We start from the raw sequence: 21244 nt of genomic DNA, 5'->3' as shown, positions 1-21244 counted from the left end.
CATCCACATGAGCCAAAAATACATTTTCTGGCTTTTCTCGGTCCAGAAAGCACCAACTTCTAAAACATTTTCACATTTCTGCTACATAAATGACCCAACTTGAAAAAAATATTCATCTTTCCAGCAGTGAAATATCCCTTTAATATGCAACCCCATTGCATAGCCCACTATTAGCTATTTCTCTCTAAAATATAGTGTAGTTACATGCTATCCTGTATATGTTAAGGGGTTTACCACTTTTAATTACATTAGTAATTTTCACAGAACAGCCTGCAGACTAAAACTAATTTAAAGTGATAACAACTAATTATTTTTTTAAAATAGAGATTTTGAAACTCGCAAGTTGAAATTGTAGTTGGAAATTTGCAAGTCAAATTAAATTCTTCATAAACACTCCTGTGTGGCTTACCTTAGGCCGGGTTTGAACCCACATCTGGATGTCAGTCAACATCATTCCCCACTGGACCTGAGAGGGAACAAACATCACCTTCTTCATCCTGCAGAAAAACAAAGTTTGTCTTTTCCCGAAGTTGCCCCTTAAACTTCTTAAAAGTGCTTATTAAAAACAACCCTACTAGGTTGGTGCTGTCCCCTGTGACAGGAGAAACATACCGAACTGAGAAAAAAAAAGAACTTTGTGCTCAGAATAAAAATCTTTGCTGTCAGTTTTATAACTGTGAGCAAAGTAGGAAAGACATTCACAGACTTGAACTTCTGGGATCAATTACTCAATAGCGAAATAATATTAGATCACAAATTTTACTTACTAACATAGTAAGGTTAATAATGAACTACAAATAATTTTTCATCAAAACAAGCCGTCCTCCAACCCGGAGAAATAAGATTGGTCTCTAGTAGCAGCCGGCGGTACTTAGGGACTGTCAATAAACTACAAAAAATATCAATTAATTTAATTATTAAATGAGGTAGTGTCACCAAGTTATAATTGAGGTAAGTTTGGAGACACTACCTTATTTAATCATTAATTTAATAGATGTTTTTTGTGTCGGTGTAGAGACCAATCTTATTTCTCCAGGTTGGAGGATGGCTTGTTTTGATAAAAATGATTTAATATAATTTCCCTATAGAGTAATTGATCCAAGATGTTTGAATCTGTAAATATCTTTCTAACTTTGCTCACGTTGATAAAACCAAGAGCAAGGATTATGAATCCGTATGAACAGTTTATTAAACCGAGAGCACGGATTATGAATCTGTGCGTACAGTTTAGTTTTTTTCTCAGCAGACCCCAGGGGGGCTCAGTAGAAACGTGTACTTTATATGTCTTAATTAATATCTGCAGAACAACACAGTGTAGACGAAGGGACATTCGCCTTTTCAACGAGGTCATCTGACAATTGTAGCCCATCCAGAAGCCATTTTAATCCATCGTGCAATCACTGTGTCTTTTTAACATAAATAAATAAATAATTAGGAATCCAAAAATAAACTTTGTTCCCTTTGCTCCGCGACCTTTGGACCCATGGTCTTGTCTTAGCTTTAGCTTGTTAGCAGAGAGCTAGCTCTTTATAAAGAGGCTTACATTGTCTTCGTAGCCCTTCCAGAAGATTAGTAATCTGTCTGGAGAAGACTTTTTGGAGATGTTGCACAATCAAACCAGAGCAATAAATCCATGATTGAACTCATCTTTTTGTACAAAAGAGCCATCTATTTTTTGTTAGCCAGCTGGCATCTTTGAAAGTTATATTGATTGACAGCTTCATTGACCAATCACATGAAGTAATTTGCTCATCGGGTTTGCTCAGCGAATAGAGAGCCCTTAGAGGAGGACCGACGGCAGAAGGAAGCTGGAAGCTGAAATAAGTGTGTTTTGGCCTATTGATGTCAAATAGTAGACAGATGTCTTTTGTCCGTCAGATGTTTCTCTTTACAACAGCTCATCAAATCCCACTAAAGTAGTGGAAATTCTTTTGGGAAAGTAACTCAAATTTGCCGATAGATGTCAAACTAGATTTGCTATATCAACAGGTTAGCAGTCTATACCCTTGACTTTTCACTTCTGGGATTGCCCCGTTAGCACTGGAAAATCCGCCGTATGTCCTTATTTTTGTCCGGATTCTAAACTTTGTGGATTTATGATGACTCTGGTTAACTGCTCCTTAGATCTCTGCAGGGTAAATCCAGACAGCTAGCTAGACTATCTGTCCAATCTGAGTTTTCTGTTGCACGACTAAAAAAAATTTGAATGTACACACGTTCCACCAAAACAAGTTCCTTCCCGAGGATATTTTGCAACCGCACCGGTGCTCAATGCAGCGTTTAGTGCTGCCCATTATGATTGTGAATGGTTTTAACAAATGCCAATAAACCAGAGCACATTTTCCTCCCATCCAGGAATGCTGTGTGGACTAGCCAGACCCTCCTCCGCAGCGCTGTGGAGGGAGGTCTGGCAAAGCGAGACTAACAGTTTGATGATGGTTATGGTCAGATTAAGACTATTTTTAAATGAAATTAAAGTATATTTGAGTACCTATGGTCTTCGACTGATGCATTAACTTGCATTATCTGTAACTGTAACAATGCACATACACCGCTACTCAACCTTTGCTGTCTCACTTTATTTAAGCATAAAGAGTCTCCTTCCTTCAGCTACGCTAAACCCTTTTTTGATTGAGAGTGGTGAAATCAGTGCAGTGGGCAGAAACATTTTAGATGTGCTCAGCTGTCCTCACCAATATACCACCCAGGTGGTCACTCTCTCTATGTGAACTTCCTATCAGCAGCACTTGTGGCAACAAAGCACAAGGATGTGTCAATCACAAGCACCAGTGGGCTGAGGCAGTAAATAGCAGGACTATTTGAATAGCAAGCGTAAATTTGACACACTGTGACAAAGTAACATGCTCTTTATGCTCTGCTGTTGACTTCATTTATACACAGACTAATACATGGAAGTGTGTCGAGCTAAATAAGACTTCCCGTTTATTTCTGCTAAATGACCATAAAATATGATAACTAATCGCAGTCTACTGATATTTTTCTTCACAACCCATCATGACCTCTCCACCATTCAAAAGATAACATTAGTCATTCTATTGATTTGTCATTAGTAGCTCGTTTTCCCCAGCCTGATGTTATTGCAAATGCTGCTCACAAATCAAAAATGAAAAATCAAAGATCAACTACTCTGGTGAAACTCTCATCTCATCACTGAGGTAGCCTGAAGGAGTGTTTTTTTTGTTTTGCAGAGTGATGATAGTGAAGCCCTGTTAGCCACAGTGTGAGGGTTTAGCTGCTTGGCCCCTGTTATAACAAGGAGTCTTGAGGAATGTGGGTTTGTCCTGCAGTCCGTTACTACCCCCTCTCTCCCTCTGTCTCTGCCTCACTCTTGTGTCCCCTCCCCTCTCCCAAACAGGGCATTTCCCTAACTTTTCTCTTTTTCTCACAAGGCTATAGTTCAATATTCCATTGTGGGGCACATATCCTGTCTCAAATTCCGACACTGGGCTCCTCGACGCCAAGGAACTCCAATTGTTGCAAGGTATAGTGCTCATTAGTGATCTGTTGACTGCAGTTCAATGAAGTTATCAATAGCTTTGATTGTGACTGTTGTTTCAGAGGACCGTTGTTTCACGGGGATTATCTATTTGTCCATATCTGTTAGATAGAAGGGGCTCAATTTATAAGATTTAGATGCAGAAAGGTGAAACAAAGTTTAAGGTTTGTGTCTAGGCGGCTGAAGTTGCACTTTTTTTAACCGGCTTTTTGAGAAAATGCATGGAGAAAAAACCGACAGACTAGTCACGTTTTACAGTTTGGTTGCTCGCCTTGTTGGAGTTTTCATATTTTGGTATGAACTTTTCTGCCCGGTAAAGTGGAATAAAATGTGTGTTTCAGCGAGTAGGAGCTGATGTTGTGTTATTCTCCATTCATAAAGTTGCGGTGACCTGAACTCGTTTCAGTGCTGCAATAACCAGATTAGTCTCTCTGTCAAGTTGCAACTGCTCCCATGGCTGTTTTATAGCTAGGCTACTTCGCAAGTGCGGCAGATGGAACCTGAAATATTTTTTTATAGGTTACTTTATGGACTTTAAGTTTGCTTCTCATAGTGATTTTATTCATTAAAGTAAAAACCTATTTAACGGTACCAACTGGTTTTGCATTTCTTAATATTCCCTTAGGAATGTAAAGACATGCTGTGATTTAGCTTCTCAAATCACTCTGCGATTAAAATTAGTGTCAGATAAAGGACATGTTGCGCACCAATGCTAATTGAATAATTGATACAGACTGCTTTACCTGCGTTATTCTGACAGCAGGGTTGGAGAAGTGCAGCAGAGCGCCCACTCGGTAATTGATCAGGCATTTCTTTTGTTCTGCATTGATCCCGCCTCCATTCACATCTCTTACTCAAGCAGCTAAAGCCAACTTTTTTTTGTGTGTCGTTTTTTGTATGGAAAAATCTTTTGTTTTTTAATTACTCGGACCATAAGACGCTTAATACGCCCTGCTAAGAGTTTACCACTGCAGTTAGGCTAATGCACCACCACAAAGTATTATTGTCAATATACATTTAAGTAGCCTACTTTTATATTTCTATGCCCCTAAAAATTATGGGAATAATTACATGCAATTGTGTTAACATTGGTATCTTTTAATTTCTATGTCTTCCTGTCTAGACCCTGTCTCTGCCAGCATGTTTCTTTTTCTCTGCATGCTAAAGTGAATTCACTGCTCATCCATCTCTCAACTTCTTTTAAAATTAATCAGTGGGTCAGTGGGATGCAGAGCCATATTTCTTTTCTTTTCTTTGTTCAGCCCATAAATATAATATGGCTGTGTCTGCTGCGGTCATATATCACCAGGGGCCCACAGTTGGCTCTTAAACCTGTGGTCCATGAGGTGGAGAAGAGAAAATAAACCTCATGGCTGTCCAAAACAGTTTGGCACTGGATCTTTTTCAGTTTGATCTAATGAAGTTAGGACACGGTTGTAAGGCTATATAAGCTATGCATGGGGTAAGCAAATCCAAAATTGAGGGATGTTCCCCTCTTTTATTTATATCAAACATTTTTCAGAGGCCTAAAGGGGGCAATGCAGTCTCACTATTTAGAGATTATTCAATTTATAACAATTTCTTTGGTTTTATTATAATCCTTCTTAAGAACCCTTTAACTGATGATAAACATTTAATATTCAACACACTGCCTGTCTCTCTAATCAGTTTATGACTTCTCTCTTTGTAGTGTGTAGTCACTACATACAGTATTTGGTGTCTGTGGAGTGATAAACCACTTATGAGAGTGCTTTGAAGTGCAGTATAGTGAAAACAGATTGCTGAAAGTCAGGCTTTAAGTGTCTCTTCTATTTCCTTGCATGCTCTTCTTTATTCACCCCCCAACTCATATGTTTTCTCTTTTCTCAATATAACCACCAAGCATGTCACAAACACAAAAATGAAATCAGTGAATAATTCAATTGCAAACCATTTCACAAGAGAATTGTACTGTGTATTGTTGTTCACACATTTTTAGGGTTGGAAAATACATGAGAATGATGTTCTGGTCTGTTAGAGAAATGATTCCTAACTAGGGATACTTGTACCCAGGGGCGTTGTTTGGGAGGTATGTGGAAAGATCAACCAATTAACTTTTTCAGTAAGCTGCCAATCAACTTGAGTCAGTTTTAACACGATAAAATGACATGTAGCAAATTGAGAGTGGATGGAAATTAGTTACTATGTAAGCAGATAAGTTAGTAGCTAAAAGTGATGAAAAAACAGCTGACGTTAACTAGTCAGGTCTTTGCCAAAGGTAACGGATAAACAGCTGAAACTATTAGCCAAGAGTAATGAATAAACAGCGGACGTTAACTAGCCAGGTCTTTGCTAAAGGCAACGGATAAACAGCTGAAACTATTAGCCAAGAGTAATGGATAAAAAGCTGAAACTATTAGCTTAATATCACGAATAAACAGCTAAAGTTAGCTAGCCAGGCCTTGGCTAAAAGTAAAAGATAAATAGATGAAACATCTAGCCAAATCCTATTAGTGGGCTAACTCACAAATGCAGACAAAAACAACCTGATGATTCAATTGTATGAAATGATTTTACTTTTTATTTTTTGAGATTATCTTCATGGGTATTTTGGGCCTTTATTTTCACAGGACAGATGGGATGAAAGGGGAGGGGGGGAATGACATGCAGCAAAGGGCCACAGGTCAGAGTTGAACCTGCGGCTGCTGTGTAAACCTCTACATAAGCGCGCCCCACCAACTGAGCTAACCCAGCCTCATTAAATTTGATTCATTTGATTTTGCCCTGCAGCTCGGTCTAGAAACCTGCACGTTTAATTCTCCTGCTTCAGTTCGCAATTTTGCGTGATCCAATCATAAACTGGCTTATCTACCTGGCGTGCTATTGGCTGGTTTAACAAAATGACGATAGAGAAGTGACCAAGCAGCTTCTTGTTTACATTCAACATAGCGTCCACCCAGTGATGCCACGGTCAATTCTACGTCACCTTGACCGTTGGTCTGATTGGTTGAATATCTGTCCAATTGAGTCATTTGAACTATGCCTGTTGGTCACGCCTCTTGTGCAGGCTCCCCAGACCAATGCTCAATCTCAAATCTATTGAGCTTGGCTTGGTCTGGTGATAGCTAGACTACAATGCCTGTTCAAAACGTGCAGGCCGATTGCTTGCAGCTGTCTCGAAAATGGCTCATCCAAACAATATCACATTTGACACTAAACAATACACCTGCCAAAAGAAAGTTGCATCGACCAGGAATGCTAGAGTACACGCTTTATTTGCTAAGAGTTAACAGCTATTTGGAACCAGGCTATTCCTGGGAGCAAAATAATTCATTCCGAAAGTTACACCTCTAATGTTGAAAATGTTTGAGTTTGCTACAATGTATTATCTCCAGTGTCTCTTTCTACATCTATTCTTGAATGTATTGTACTGTATCGAGTGATGGAAAGAGACCTGTATATAATAATAATAATAATAATAATCATAATATGTAACAAATATATAATATATATGTATAATAGGGGTTCCCTCTCAGTATGCGGTGTGTACATAATGCACTACTAATGAATATGTCCATTAGATGTCAAGAGCTTGCACTCCACCCTGCATTTCTTTGTGTCCAGCAATACACCTGCCAAGTGTGAAGTCAGTTGGATGAACGGCTGTTAAAAAAGTAAAGCATACAGACAGAGACTCCATTTTAATTAGACAAACACATTTGAAACATGGCGCTGATGAAGGAGTATATGAGCTCATCTGAGAGGGCCGTGGGGGTACGTCAGACAAAAAAAGGTTGGGAACCTCAGTGTAAGCTTAATAAGTATTTCTTAGTTTTCATCTTCTTTCTTCCTCTGTCTAGCCCCTACTCTGGAGTGCACACCTGGACTTTTGATCTGGATCCTGGATTAGTTCCCTCTGCTCAGCCTGGGTCCATACGGTGAACAGACAGTCAGAGAGAGTAAGAGGTAACATAGAGATACGATTGGAGGGATAGCCAGACCAACCAATGGGATCAGGGAAGCTGGCCCAGGTGCTGCTGGGATGGGCGGCAATGTGTCTTACAGCGTTCCATGTGGCTAGCGGAGAAACCGGGAATGGACCATACCAAGCCAGTCGCTTCACCGGCACTGTGGACCAGAAAGAGGTGCAGCGGGTTCGACGCCGTGGCCAGGAGACACTGAGAGGGTAGGGATGACAATCTGTGTGTGTGCATCAGTGACTTTGGCAAATCCCAAATGAGCAGCAATGCATAATACATTTTTGTATTGATTTTAGTCATATTATACTGTAAAAGCTTTCATAACAAGACTTTTGAGAAGTAGAGAAGTGCATTAAGTTTGGTTTTGTACACACAACTCAGAGCATTTGTAGATGTATCTAGATAAACTTTAACATACAAATGTCTTTCCTCTTTCTGCTTTCCTGGCAGCTCTCTTTAAACAGCTTTCCTTTCTGGGCTGGGGCCACACTCGCCTTATACCAAATTATGCTGCTGAATACTACCACATTGTTTTCTCAAAAACAGCAGCAAATGTTCGACCTTAACAGGCTGCTTGCCACACTGAAATGTCCCAGTGTATTTACAGCAAATTGACATTTTTCATGGGAAAAGAGGGAAAAAGCTCCTTTCTATACATCTCACGAGGGGATGATGAGTAAAAGCATGACCCAAATTCCACTGAGTGTATTAGTTAAGCTGGAGAAAGTAGTTTAGGGCTGAGATTGCTAAGTGGAGGCAGAAAAATAGTGTGAGGGTGTGGACACATGAACATACATGTGTATGTTTTTAAATGTGTTGTTCATTTGAGTGTCTGCATGTGGGGAGTATCCAGTGAAATGAGCTACAGGGATCACCTCTTACCAGCAGCAACCCCCCTGTCACTTTTCTCTCCTGCAGTCCAACTCTAACCTAAACCATGAATCTGGGTGTGGGATGTGTGTCAGTGCAGCAAAGAGTTTTCACTGTATATTTAGCCACTTCTTGAAAAACAAAGGATGTTTTGTTGGGCCCCATTTTCAGTGTCTGCATCAGTTATTCCAATCAGACTTCCATCTGTCCCAGCTTATGGTTCCCCCGGTGCCAAGCCACAGGAAATGAGGTATTCGTATCACCCAAGGGGGGTATGAAAAGGGGCATTTGTTTCACTGCTGTAGGTGACAAAGCAGTAGAGAGAATAACGGAGGGCAGGAAAAAAAGGAAAGAAATAGAGTACATGAGGAAATGAGAGATGAGATGAAGAACAAATCTGTAGCAATAGCGTCCTATAACTGGTGTTTTTTCTAAAAACAAATTTAGTGACGATCCCCGCTGCATAATAGAAATAGATTTGATTGCCTTGTCACTCATTTTGGTTTATATGGAAGGCATTTGTCCATGTTAAATAAAGAAAACCGTCCCTCTGCATTTAGACATATTTCAAAGGAGCTGTTTGTGCCAAACTTTGAGCGAGCAAAGTCCTTTAGCATTTTCTACTCTAATGTCCATTGTACAGACACCATGACAGAGTTATCCTGTCTGATCATCAAGTGTTCATTGAACAAATGAATGAGGTCATTGGCATTGAACCCAAAACATGAAATAATCTGTCTGAAGAATAATTTGCATTCACAGTTTGTGTAACAGACAGAACATGAGGACATGTCACAAAAGGCTGCAGACTTTTTCCATTACATTGTTAAGTCTTGGAAACACTACTACACATAATGCAGTGATACCTTTGTGTACCGAAGTAAATAGGTGAAGAGATAACAGCATCTCTGAAACTTGTTAAGGCTAAAAAGCTCTATTTGCACCCCGGGCTGCAGACCAGTACGAGCACCACACGCTAAAGTTATTTGACTAAATGTTTGAGATCTTTTAAATTATTTTCATTGGATTTCTAGGTGTTGCCTGGTAACTGTCACTTGAATTATTCCGAAACTTAAAAGCACCTCCCATTTGCTGCGGCAGGCTGGCCAAAGCAAATAAGTCTAATGTGTTGACGTTATTTTCAGTTATTGTTAGAGTGTTGGTTGAAAAAAATCACAGTTAATCTGGAATCGGGAAATTAGTCATCTACACTTGAGAATGTTTCATCTCTGGACAGAGGCCGTAGGGGGTAGAAATCAAACGATGAGTGAGTAGTACATGTTTTGGCTTTGTGTAGTGAAAGTGAATTTTACAACGACTCATTTACCCTCAAAAGAAATCCATGCAAACCCTGGTTTGTGTCTTACTGTAATGCTTTCATCTAAGCCTTGCAGAAATCACAGTGGACTGTCAGTAACTCAGTATTCTGGTTCTCTGGTTCTCTGAGTGGGAGATGGAGGGAGGTTAGGTTAATGATGGTCATTATGCTGGCCTTGGGCTGGGGTGTAGTGTTTATTTGCTGGCTAGAACTCCATATCCCCTGGTCTGTCTCTGGTAGGGCTGGGTCTGATGCTGACTGACTCTGATTTATTGGCTCTCACCACACTACAGCCTGGCATGAGTCCACTTAAGAGCAAACTGATCAGATCTTAGGTTGGCTGGCTTGCTGGCCTACGTTACCCGATGGATAACTGACCGTCTGGTTGGTAGAATGAGAGAAAGAAGGTGTAAGACAGAGACCGAGAGTTTTTGCTTTCTTATTTTTCTCTCTTGCTGTCAAATGCCCTACCAACTAAAATAGTTGAGAATGCGTTGTTTAATAACATCTGTTGTACGCTAGAGTTAGAAAACAAACCTTCTTAACTTGGCCCAGCTTTACCAAGCTCTGCTGAGGAGAGACGCCTTGGATGCTGGCTAACTTGGCAGACAGTCAGACCCAAAGTAGAGAAAAGCGTAGCTTTCAGCCACTCAGTTCCCTTTCAGGGTAATGTCAATACCACCCCGATGGCTTGGATGGGGTCCTCAATTTACAGTCTGCCATGGCGTATGCCTAATTTGAAACAGAATGAATGCCACAGGACAAACCTCTTTTTTATCGCAGACATGCAATATCTGTGTTTTCAGCATAGGGGAAGGTACAAAAAGACCCACAAAAAGCTCAAGAAGAATTTACATTGGAATGAGTGAACAATTGCCAGTTTCTTTCTTGTTTTCTTGTGCATTAGGTTCCAGTTTAGGTTCAGTGTCTGCATTTTGTGCTCACTGTGTGTGCAGGCTACAGCCAAGCTGTAATGACTGGGCAATCTGGGACAGCTGATTGGCATGTGGTCTGTTAATAAAGTGGATTACTGTCACACTGTATGAGAAGATTTAGCCATCAGTCTACTTCCCACATTTGACGTCTCTTTCCACACTGACATACACACCATAAAAACATTTTGCATTTGCACACATTAAGGCATTGCATGAGCTTATTTGTGTACATCACTGTATTTCGTTTACAATTACTTCTGCTAAACATCTCGTCGTTAAAACAAACACTACAATAAACGTGAATCCTGTTTGGGGTTTGTGTGGTTAACCACAGTTAAACTTATCCTATACAACTGTATCCCTTGTTGTCTGTCAGCAAGGAATGTCATCACAACACACACCACCATATTGATTTACTGTACATTTTGTATCTGTCCATCTTTGTTACACTGCCAACAATCTCTCACTTATTCCCTATTTATCTCTATTCCTCAGTTCAATTCAATTTTAATTATTTTAGCAAGACAATACTGGAAAGCTTATTCATCTATCAATATGTTTCTCTTGTTGCTCTCCCAATACATTTACTTGAGTAATAAAATGAAAGTACAGCTTTCATCTACTCACATTTTCCTTCATTCACTTTTACTTCACTATATTTCATACTGAGTGTGTGAATGAAACATTAAGTTGTTACATTTGACAAATGAGGCTGGCCAGCTGGCTGGTAAGCTACGAAGCTCGCTTGCTAGGGGGCTAATAATTTAGCAGTGCAGAGGGTGCAGAGAGAGGAGGTCTATTCTGGTCTTTATATTAAATTTCAAGGTATAGGATATTAGTTTATTGTTAGTTTATTTTGTAAAATACCAGGCAGATGACCTTTGACCTATGGCCAGTACGCCGACACACACATGGATATACAGACATCTGACTTGGAGTCTGAGCAACTGTGAACTTCTGGTCTGTAGTCATTTCCCATGCCTACACCATGCTACCCTTCCTAGTAGGTCAGTGGAGGCCTGCCTTGACCTTTGACCGCTGTGGATTCCTGCATGGCAAGAGGACACTCAGGCTACAGCTGCATGACTTGTAGATTTTGCTGTCTTTGCAAAAGCAACAACAAAGACACCACAAAACTCAATTCTTTCCAATTAACTATTATTTTCATAATCAATGCGGTTTATTTTCACCATCACTTGATTACATTAGCAAAAAATGCTTATCTGAATTTTCCAGACGTCGATGTGACTTATTCATATTGCTTATTTTATCACACCAAAAGCCAAAGATATTCACTTTACAAAGTTATATGGCAAAGAAAAGCAGCAAATTCTCACATTTGAAAAGCTGATACAAAAACAATTAATTATTAAAATAGTTTTTTGTAGATCCATTTTCTATTGATGGATTAATCGACTAATTATTTTAACTAATTGATTGCATTTCTTACAAGAGATATCCATTGTAATACCCAACATAGTTTTTGGCCTACTTCATTTTTGAAACTCTGCCTCCCAATTCGACTTCTTCATTCTTCATATTTCCCCTTGGATGAGGTGGCAGCTATTTTCCTTATATTACTATTAATGGCACTTAATGAGCGATGCACGGACCGGGAGGCAACTTTAAAGGCGGCAACATGGCCACAGAGGAGTTAATCTCCTTTAGATTAAGCCCTGAAAACAGTAGGACATTTCAATATTGAGGAAAACCCCTGGGGCTTAACCTCCGTTTTCATGGCTGTCTTTCATTCTGTTTAACTTCAGTTCATCCTCTAAAGCCTCCTCTATGTGATAGGAGACCAGGCATTGACCTGGGGGAAAGAAGAGAGAGAGGAAGAAAAACAAACCAGAGCACCTCAGGGTCAAACCCCTATAATCCTTCATATAATGACCTCCCCTAGGTCTGTAACACTGGAAAATCTTCAACGCTTTGTGGAGAAATAGATCAGGGGAGATGTTGTGTTCACTGCTCATTAAGTGCTGGAATGCCGATGTCTCCCTCCATGCATTTCAAAAGTTTTTTTTTGGAGCTCAGTTTGGTTTGTGTGATTGCCCCAGAAATTCAACCCCCACTAAGGGTCTGGCCTCTATTTGCTTATGCTGCTCCTTCGATTCCATATCACTGTTTTCCGCTCCCCACTCTTCCTCCTCCTGCTTCCTCCTCTTCTCAACATAAACTTGTTTTGCTTTCCATCCCACTGATCCCCTGTTGTTTTCCCATATTCCTGTCTTCCCTTCTCCTAACCACCATTCATCTCACTCTCTATACACTTTCTCTCTAAAACCTTGCGTTTCAGTTTCTGTGAATCACCTGTTTGCCTGTCCCTTACACATCAGTGACTATTCTGACCTGGACACATTCAAATCATATATCCAAACCTACCTCTTCAGATTAGCCTACACCCTCTAATATTATTACATTTGACCTGCTGTTATTTGTTGGTTTTATCGTATCACTTGCTTTTAAAATGCTTGTTTTTTAATGTGTCTGTTTTATTTCTTCACTTGTTTTTAATGTTCTTAACGTACTGGTTTTATTGTAAAGTGTCTTTAAGTACTTTGAAAAGTGCTATACCGGTACATAAATTAAATGTATTATTATTTTTATTATTATTATACAACTAAAACCTGTACATTTGTGTTGCACTCTGTGGGCTATTTATACATAAAGGTCAGTTTACTTATCATGGGGCGTTCCACTCAGCCTGTGAAAATTGGTAAAAGGTCTTTTGTGGCTCTGGATTCAGCTTTGCAAAGTCTGAAAAAATAACTGACAACGTCATCGGAGTTATCTTGAGTTAGGCTTGTAACTCCTTATGTTTTGTTGTTTTCCAGAGCACGGCATCGTACGGCTCTACTCTAATCAGCTCTTTTTGGTTTTCCATTAGCAAACGTTGTAGATAGTACCCAGTACTTGTTTTGGTACCACCTCGGTAAAGGTTCCAAGTGAGCTAAGATGATATAAGAAGGTGAAACAATGCAGATTACTGATTGGTCAGAGAGAACTGTCACTAGCACAAAACAGGAATTCCTGCACAAACCCGCCATTTTTAAATAACCAAGCTACCGTCAATAGCTGTCACAGTGTTTCTAATTCACTCACCCCAGATAAGAAAAAAATGTCAGCATGCAAAACTACGGCATACACTACGACGTACAATTGACGAAGTTCAAAAAGATGAGTACATTTAACAGACTGTTGAGTTGCATCATTGGAAGCATATTAAAAGTCTGAATATCTTTAAGAATGCCGTCTTTAAATCTGTCTCTCAACTCTATTGAAGTGCAGCACAAAATCCCTGATGGGTCCTTTTAAAGGCTTGATAAATTGTTGTCTTACTTTACTAGTCCTTGGTCATTTTAAAAACACACTAATCTAATCTAATCTAATCTATCATTACTTTAAACAGTCATAAATCATGTCCTGGGTTCAGAAAATTCAGACTAAAGAGATGTGATCATGGCAAATGACTTTACCATGAGCATCCGGATCAGACTTTATTCCAATTAACCAAGTTGTGGCCCTTCAATTCTCAGTCATGCCATTGGCAAATGCAAACAACTAACCACCAACGCAGATGACCTCAGATATACCCATCATTATACGCTTTGAAAGGTCACTAAGGATATCATTAGTACCACCACATTGTTGGAATCCCTTCAGCTTGTTAAACAGCTTTATCCAGCTTCTTGGGGTATTTTACTTGAGTGCACACACACTGACTCACGCACACTTCCTTATAGTATATCTGGATTTTGGTTTTGGGATTTATGCATGTTGGGACTTTTAAATAAACTGAGTTAAAAGTAGGTGTGTAATTATTTACGGAAGATAAAAACTGAAGTGTTCTTCACATTAGTTTGTAAGTCAGCTGCAGACCTCAGTCCTGCTGGATGTTTGTGTGTGTGTGTGTGTGTGTGTGTGTGTGTGTGTGTGTGTGTGTGAGGCCAGTCATCTCTAGATGTGGTTAAGCCATCTCCTCAGAGGAAATATTTGTGGCTAACCTGTCAGGCTAATCAAGTGCTCCATAAGCTGTGATGACTCTTGCATCTGTCAGACAGGGTCAAAGTTCATTGCAGGCTCTCCACCAGTAAGAATCCAAACTGAGGGAGAGGGGCGGACAGCAATGGGGAGCAGCAGGATATTTGCCAGAGGGAAGAAGACAGCCAGGCATGGAATTTGGCAGAAAGGAGGACTTTATACATCCTGTCCTATTTAAATTCGGCCTTGAATAAAAACAAAATGCTGCTCTTCCTTGTAGGTCCCTTGCATTTCCTTCACGTTCTCCCTCTCTCCAAAAATATGTCCATCCATCACTCGAAGAGGATTTGTGTCAAAGTTTGTTTTGTTTACTTTAAATCCTAAGTCAAACTGTGTGTATTTGTTTAGGGATTTCACCATATTTTGCAATATTTTTGGGAGTTCTGGGTTAGTAGTGAGTTTGTTTGTTCTTTTATTTTTGTCTCTGTCAGGCCCAATGTGTGTGGCTCTCGCTTCCATTCATACTGCTGTCCGGGCTGGAAGACTCTGCCGGGAGGGAACCAGTGTATTGTTCGTAAGTTCCACTAACCTTAAATCCTCTTTAATATGATCCCACAGAGCCAAGTGGAGAATAACTCTCCTCTCCACTCTTCTCCTCTCCTCTCCTCTCCTCTCCTCTCCCTCTTCCTATCCAGCAATTTGCAGGAATTCATGTGGCGATGGCTTCTGTTCCAGACCCAACATGTGTACCTGTTCAAGTGGCCAGCTCTCTCCTAGCTGTGGGGCAGGAGGAGGAGGTCAGTAACAGTGCCACTCATAACACACTCATACAGTGACGGAAGCTTCATCAAACAAACCCCATCATAGGGAAATATCATAAATATAACATTACATTAATATGACAGTTTTGTCAAGCAACTTACATCTCTTTGCCCATCAAGTACACACATAAAAAAACAATTTTGGGTTCAGTGTCTTGCTCAAGGACTCTTTGATTTTGGGACTCAAACACCAACCCTACAAGATGGTCAATCAATTTACATTATTAATTTTTTGTTTAAGAAATTTGTATTTGCTGCTTTTATGTATTTTATGTGATTATAAACATTTTATTATTAAGTTTATGAGTCTTAGTTGGATAAAACAAGACACATGATGATATTAGGAATGCTCGGTAAATATGCTTATTGGCTTTCTGGTCGAGCTGGATGAGAAGATCAATACCACTCTCATTTTATGTTATACATTGGGCTACAGCTAGCAGCAGCCTGCTAGCTTAGGTTAGCATAAAGCAGGGCTGCCAACTCTCACTCATTGGCCGTGAGACACACGCATTTGACTGGTTTTCACACGCTCACGACGCCCACCCCCGATTTCTCACGCAGAGTGTCAACCCGGTCGGTTAATTCCTGATAGATGAGTTTATCTATAGATTTATCTGTTAGCCACTAGTTGTGCTTCAGAGACTGTGAGGGGTTCAAGAGCGCTCCCTGTCTGTGATTTCGAATTGTCGCAAACTGAGAATTTTTTTTTACGATCCACAGGGCTGCCACTTTTCCCAAAACCTGGGTGGATTTGGGGGGGCAACCCATATTTTGCCACGACAAAGCAATTTCTTTGGGTCTTTATCCTTCGGGTTCAAATTGTGATTTGTTATATGTGGGGGGTGGGGGCTCTCCCTAGGGGGGTCTGGGGGTATGCCCCCCCAGAAAAAAAATTGAAAAGAAACCATTAAAGGGCACTTTCTGAGAGTTTTTTTGCAAAAAAATGGAGAAATCAAGCTTACATGATATGTGCAAAACTGTAGGTTAAAACTTTCATTGTTGTAATCACCAGGTTTTACGGCATTCAGCATTTACATATTACATTATTAACTTCTTATGATATAAGAACTGACCCAGACAACGTGCCAACCATAATGAACCACATGATGAACAGTAGCAATCTCATCAACAGCTGAGAAGATTTGGTTCTGAGGGGAACAGGTCCAGGGTCCCTGGTGTTGACGGGGGACCCAAAGTTAAATTACTGTTGAGGGATCAACTAAGACCACTGAAATTCTAAAGAATAGAACCACTGATCTACTAAATTCTTATCCTTTACACTTTGTGCCAAGGTTCATAATGTTTGGCCCTCATCCTCTGGGCCCCACTTACTGGATTTACTTTTTGGGGAAAAAAAGACTATTGTTCATTTCATAAACATCAAATTATTATTTACAGTTACATTTAGTTGCACCGAGGTTAAAGAAGCACAATAGTGGCCCAACGTTGCAGTTAGTATATAAGTATAGTGTATATATGTAGTATATATAGTATAGTTATATAGTATAGCTCAGATGTTTCACCAGATTTCTGCTCATGTTGACAACTTTGTGCACATTCAAATATAACTCCTCCCATCTCTGTTGGCCGAGATTTGGAGAGTTGTAATATAGTCTGCTGTGCATGTCATTGCTCCGCTGATATGGTGGATCTCATTCAGACCGTCTGACAGACACAGAGGCCCATTTGGGTCTCTGGTCTCTGACAAAGTTTAGAGTAGGCTGTACGCTGCGCATTATCGCAGGACTACACGGATGGAACGCGTCACTGTCCACAGCAGAGCAGGTCCACTAACATGAACTGAAGTTGCTACGCTACCAGCCGCGCTGTGCACCTCTGTTGTTACAGAGAGAGTGGACACGAAGCGACGGACGGGTCTGTGATACTCAGAGCTCATACCTAAAGCCGGGAAATGGGATGGTCGTAAAAAAAAATTCTCAGTTTGCGACAATTCGAAACTTTCACAGACAGGGACGCTCTTGAACCCCCTCACAGTCTCTGAAAGCACAACTAGTGGCTAAACAGATAAATCTATAGATAAACTCATCATCAGAAATTTAACCGACCGGGTTGACACTTCTGCGTGAGAAATCGGGGTGTGGCGTGTGAGCGTGTGAAACCAGTCAAATGCTGTGTGTCTCACGCCAATGAGTGAGAGTTGGCAGCCCTGGTCCATCCATTTCCCCGGCTTTAGGTATGAGCTCTGAGTATCACAGACCCGTCCGTCGCTTCGTTCCACTCTCTCTGTAACAACAGAGGTGAGCAGCGCGGCTGGTAGCGTAGCAACTTCAGTTCATGTTAGTGGACCTGCTCTGCTGTGACAGTGACGCGTTCCATCCTGTAGTCCTGCGTAATGCGCAGCGTACAGCCTACTCTAAACTTTTCAGAGACCAGAGACCCAAATGGGCCTCTGTGTCTGTCAGACGGTCTGAATGAGATCCACCATATCAGCGAGCAATGACATGCACAGCAGACTATATTACAACTCCCCAAATCTCGGCCAACAGAGGGGAGGAGTTATATTTTGAATGTGCACAAAGTTGTCAACATGAGCAGAAATCTGGTGAACACATCTGAGCTATACTATATATACTATACTATATACTACTATATACACTATACTATATATACTATACTGCAACGTTGGGCCACTATTGTGCTCTTTAACCTCGGTGCATCTCTAAATGTAACTGTAAATAATTAATTTGATGTTTTATGAAATGAACAAATGTCTTTTTTCCCCAAAAAGTAAATCCAGTAAGTGGGGCCCAGGTATGAGGGCCAAACATTACTGAACCTTGGCACAAAGGTTAAAGGATAAGAATTTATGTAGATCATGGTCTTATTCTTTAGAATTTCAGTGGTCTTAGTTGATCCCTCAACGTAATTTAACTTTGGGTCCCTTGTCCCAACACCAGGGACCCTGACCTGTTCCCCTCAGACCCAAATCTTCTCAGCTGTTGATGAGATTTGCTACTGTCTCACTCTGTGTTCTATGTTTGGCACGTTGTCTGGGTCAGTTCTTATATCATAAGAAGTTAATAATGTATATAATGTAAATGCTGAATGCCGTAAAACCTGTTGATACTACAACAATGCAAAGGTTCTTAACCCTACAGTTTTGCACATATCATGTAAGACTTGATTTCTCCATTTTTTTGCAAAAAAACTCTCCAGAAAGTGCCCTTTAATGGTTTCTTTTTCAATTTTTTTTCCTGGGGGGGCATACCCCCAGACCCCCCTAGGGAGAGCCCCACCCCCCCACATATAACAAATCACAATTTGAACCCTGAAGGATAAAGACCCAAAGAAATTGCTTTGTACGTGGCAAAATATGGGTTGCCCCCCCAAATCTCACTCCAAGGTTTTGGGAAAAGTTGGCAGCCCTGATAAAGACTGAAAACAGCAAGCCTTGTAAGGCAATAACAAAGGTACCTGTCACTGCCCAATGTGAGGCGAGTGCAGATTTGAGTAGCGCATGCTCAGATGTAAACGGTTTATGGCATAACGCGTCATACCCAATGAGAGTGGAGTCAGACCGGCTCTGGTCGAGTGCAGATTTTAGTTTTGAACGCTCAGGTTTCAACGGTTTACAACTGTCATACTGAAATCCATTAAATAATAAACCTTTCCCACTACAAACAATAACAGAAGATGGGAATCATTTCAAAAACATTGTAGCTATCTGGCTGTGATTGTTTGATTGCTAACGTTAGCTCAACTGACAGCCTTTGTTGTGTTTGATTGCTAGCTTGTAGCTAAGCTAGCAGTCATTTCAAAAACGTTTTAGCTATCTATGACTGTTTGATTGCTAACGTTAGCTCAAAATGCCATTCAACTGACAGTCTTTGTTTTGTTTGATTGCTAACTTGTAGCCAGCAGTGAAGGAACTTGGTTAAGTAGGCCCATTTTTACTGTTTTGACTTCACAGAAGTCTCTCGTTAGCAGCTTATGTGCTACTTGTCACAAAGTGACGCATGCGCACTTAGGTGATTTTAAAGTGCTATTTGTTCAATACTATGAGTCTTGTTAAATTTCGACGAATAATATAAAACTGTAGACTCGTTTTTCCGTCAAAGTAAGTCCAATTTGTTCTAATCCTGTAGAGAACTGAAGCAGAAGAATTGCATAGCTAGTGGTTAGAGAGGCTTTCTTTAACTGCATTCCCAGATTGAAGCCTTTTGCTGGCCTATTGGTAACCTTATCCCATTATTTTACTGTACATAAGAATTTGTCAGAATAATCCAGTAGATCATTGTTTTAATGGTGAGTATAAAAATAGTACATTCCCATTATTCTTTTAAATTACCTTAAGCCTGACTTCCCTTTATTGTGTGATCCTGCTCAGTGGAAATACTGATGAAATGATATTTCATGTTATACTGAGCAGTTTTAGTTCCTACTCATCCAATTGCTCGGACATTTTCCAAATGTGATGGTTCCACCCTGCTCTCATGGGAGCCAGAACAGTACTGTAGCCAGTGTAATATTAGTGTATAGAGTCCCAGGCTCGCTCCACAGCCTGCAGGTCATAGAGTTTGTCAGGATTAAAGTAGAGAGTCTGGCCGCCCCAGCTCAGTCTGCTGGGCTTCGTTACAGACCACTCAGGATGTGTGTGTGTGTGTTTGTGTGTGTATTTGGAGTGGAGCGAGGTGTTTTACTACACTTGCAGAGTGTGTGAAATCACATTTGTAGTAGTGAGATTAGTGCACTGTGTGCTGGGTTTAAATATGAAGTTAATATGTGCCAAAAAGGCAGAAAACATTGATGTTAAGAACCAGTTTGGGAGCATGTAAAGTATGTGTCGATGTGTGTATTAAGTAGTGTGCAGTGTGTTCAGCTTCACTGCTTTAGTCTGCCAAAGTCGGCTTGTCAGTCACGCCTGGCCCCTGCCAGCCCCTTTACACATGCTCACATTCCATTAAGCCCGCTAACACACACATTTTCACTCGCACAATTGCACACACTGACAGACACACGGATACTCATACTCTAATACTAACAGACAGACAGAAAGACTCACTCACACACACAAACTAACACAATGAGCATCAGTTGGCTGTGACCCAGAGGTGTAAAACAGGATCTGTTCTAGCCATAATCAAGGACGACGACCCTTGCGTAGGAAGGTCATGGAGGGTGGGGTGGAGGAAAAACACCTCCTGACCTATATGGAAGGAAACATACGGATATCCTGCAGAGTCAGTGCTTTGGCAAGAGCTATGAAGTCATGCTCCTTTAGGGCAGGAATGGCGCTAGAAAATGAAGTGATAAATTAGAGTGAGAGCTTAGCAGAGCTGGACCGAACTGATCGTCACACTCTGTGATTCTCAGCTTTCCTCAGCAGGGATTTATGGGGGCTTTTCTACAAGTTTACAGGCAGTGGAGAGGCAGGAAAGGAAGCTACTGAGAACACTGTATGATCTAAACAATCAGAGACAGCTTTATTGTTCTATAATTAGTATGTGAGAAATGTGTTCAAGTGCACCGTTAAAAGAGTGTGTCACTGCGAAAGCTCTTCCTCTGGCTTCTTTGGCAGCTTTGATGAGGGTCAGAGGTCAAACATCTTTATGAGATAAACACACACCCATCAATGAGTCCTGAATGCTGTGGAATGACCGAGGAGGTCAGCTTAGTTTGGTAAAAGTTACGTGTCACTTCTAAAAATGATTGGTCTCAAGCAGAAGCTTTAATTCTATAAAAAGTTAATTTCCTCACTGTCCTGCATGTAATTAATCCCAAACTCTACTGTGTCTAAATCTTTGTTGTATTTGGGTGAGGTGTTTCCAAATGTCCTTGCTGCATTGATTTTTAATAATAAAGCTTTTTTTTTTTTT

The 21244-nt window shown here is 40.5% G+C and overlaps 1 protein-coding gene across 3 annotated transcripts in view; it reads left to right on the top strand.

Annotated features, from left to right (window-relative positions):
• The first annotated feature begins 3361 nt into the window (after positions 1 to 3361).
• Positions 3362 to 21244, top strand: part of fbn2b (fibrillin 2b) — a 76592-nt gene continuing 58709 nt past the window's right edge. For all 3 annotated transcript variants that reach the window (XM_032525841.1, XM_032525843.1, XM_032525840.1), the window contains exons 1-4: positions 3362 to 3502; positions 7357 to 7682; positions 15075 to 15157; positions 15279 to 15380. In XM_032525841.1, coding sequence (XP_032381732.1) covers positions 7504 to 7682; positions 15075 to 15157; positions 15279 to 15380 — 364 coding nt within the window. In that variant the 5' untranslated portion in view covers positions 3362 to 3502; positions 7357 to 7503. The remainder of the gene's footprint in view (positions 3503 to 7356; positions 7683 to 15074; positions 15158 to 15278; positions 15381 to 21244) is intronic.

This window comes from Etheostoma spectabile, chromosome 9, assembly GCF_008692095.1.
Source record: "Etheostoma spectabile isolate EspeVRDwgs_2016 chromosome 9, UIUC_Espe_1.0, whole genome shotgun sequence".
Taxonomy (NCBI): Eukaryota; Metazoa; Chordata; class Actinopteri; order Perciformes; family Percidae; genus Etheostoma; species Etheostoma spectabile.
This window is presented reverse-complemented; position numbering and strand designations above follow the sequence as displayed.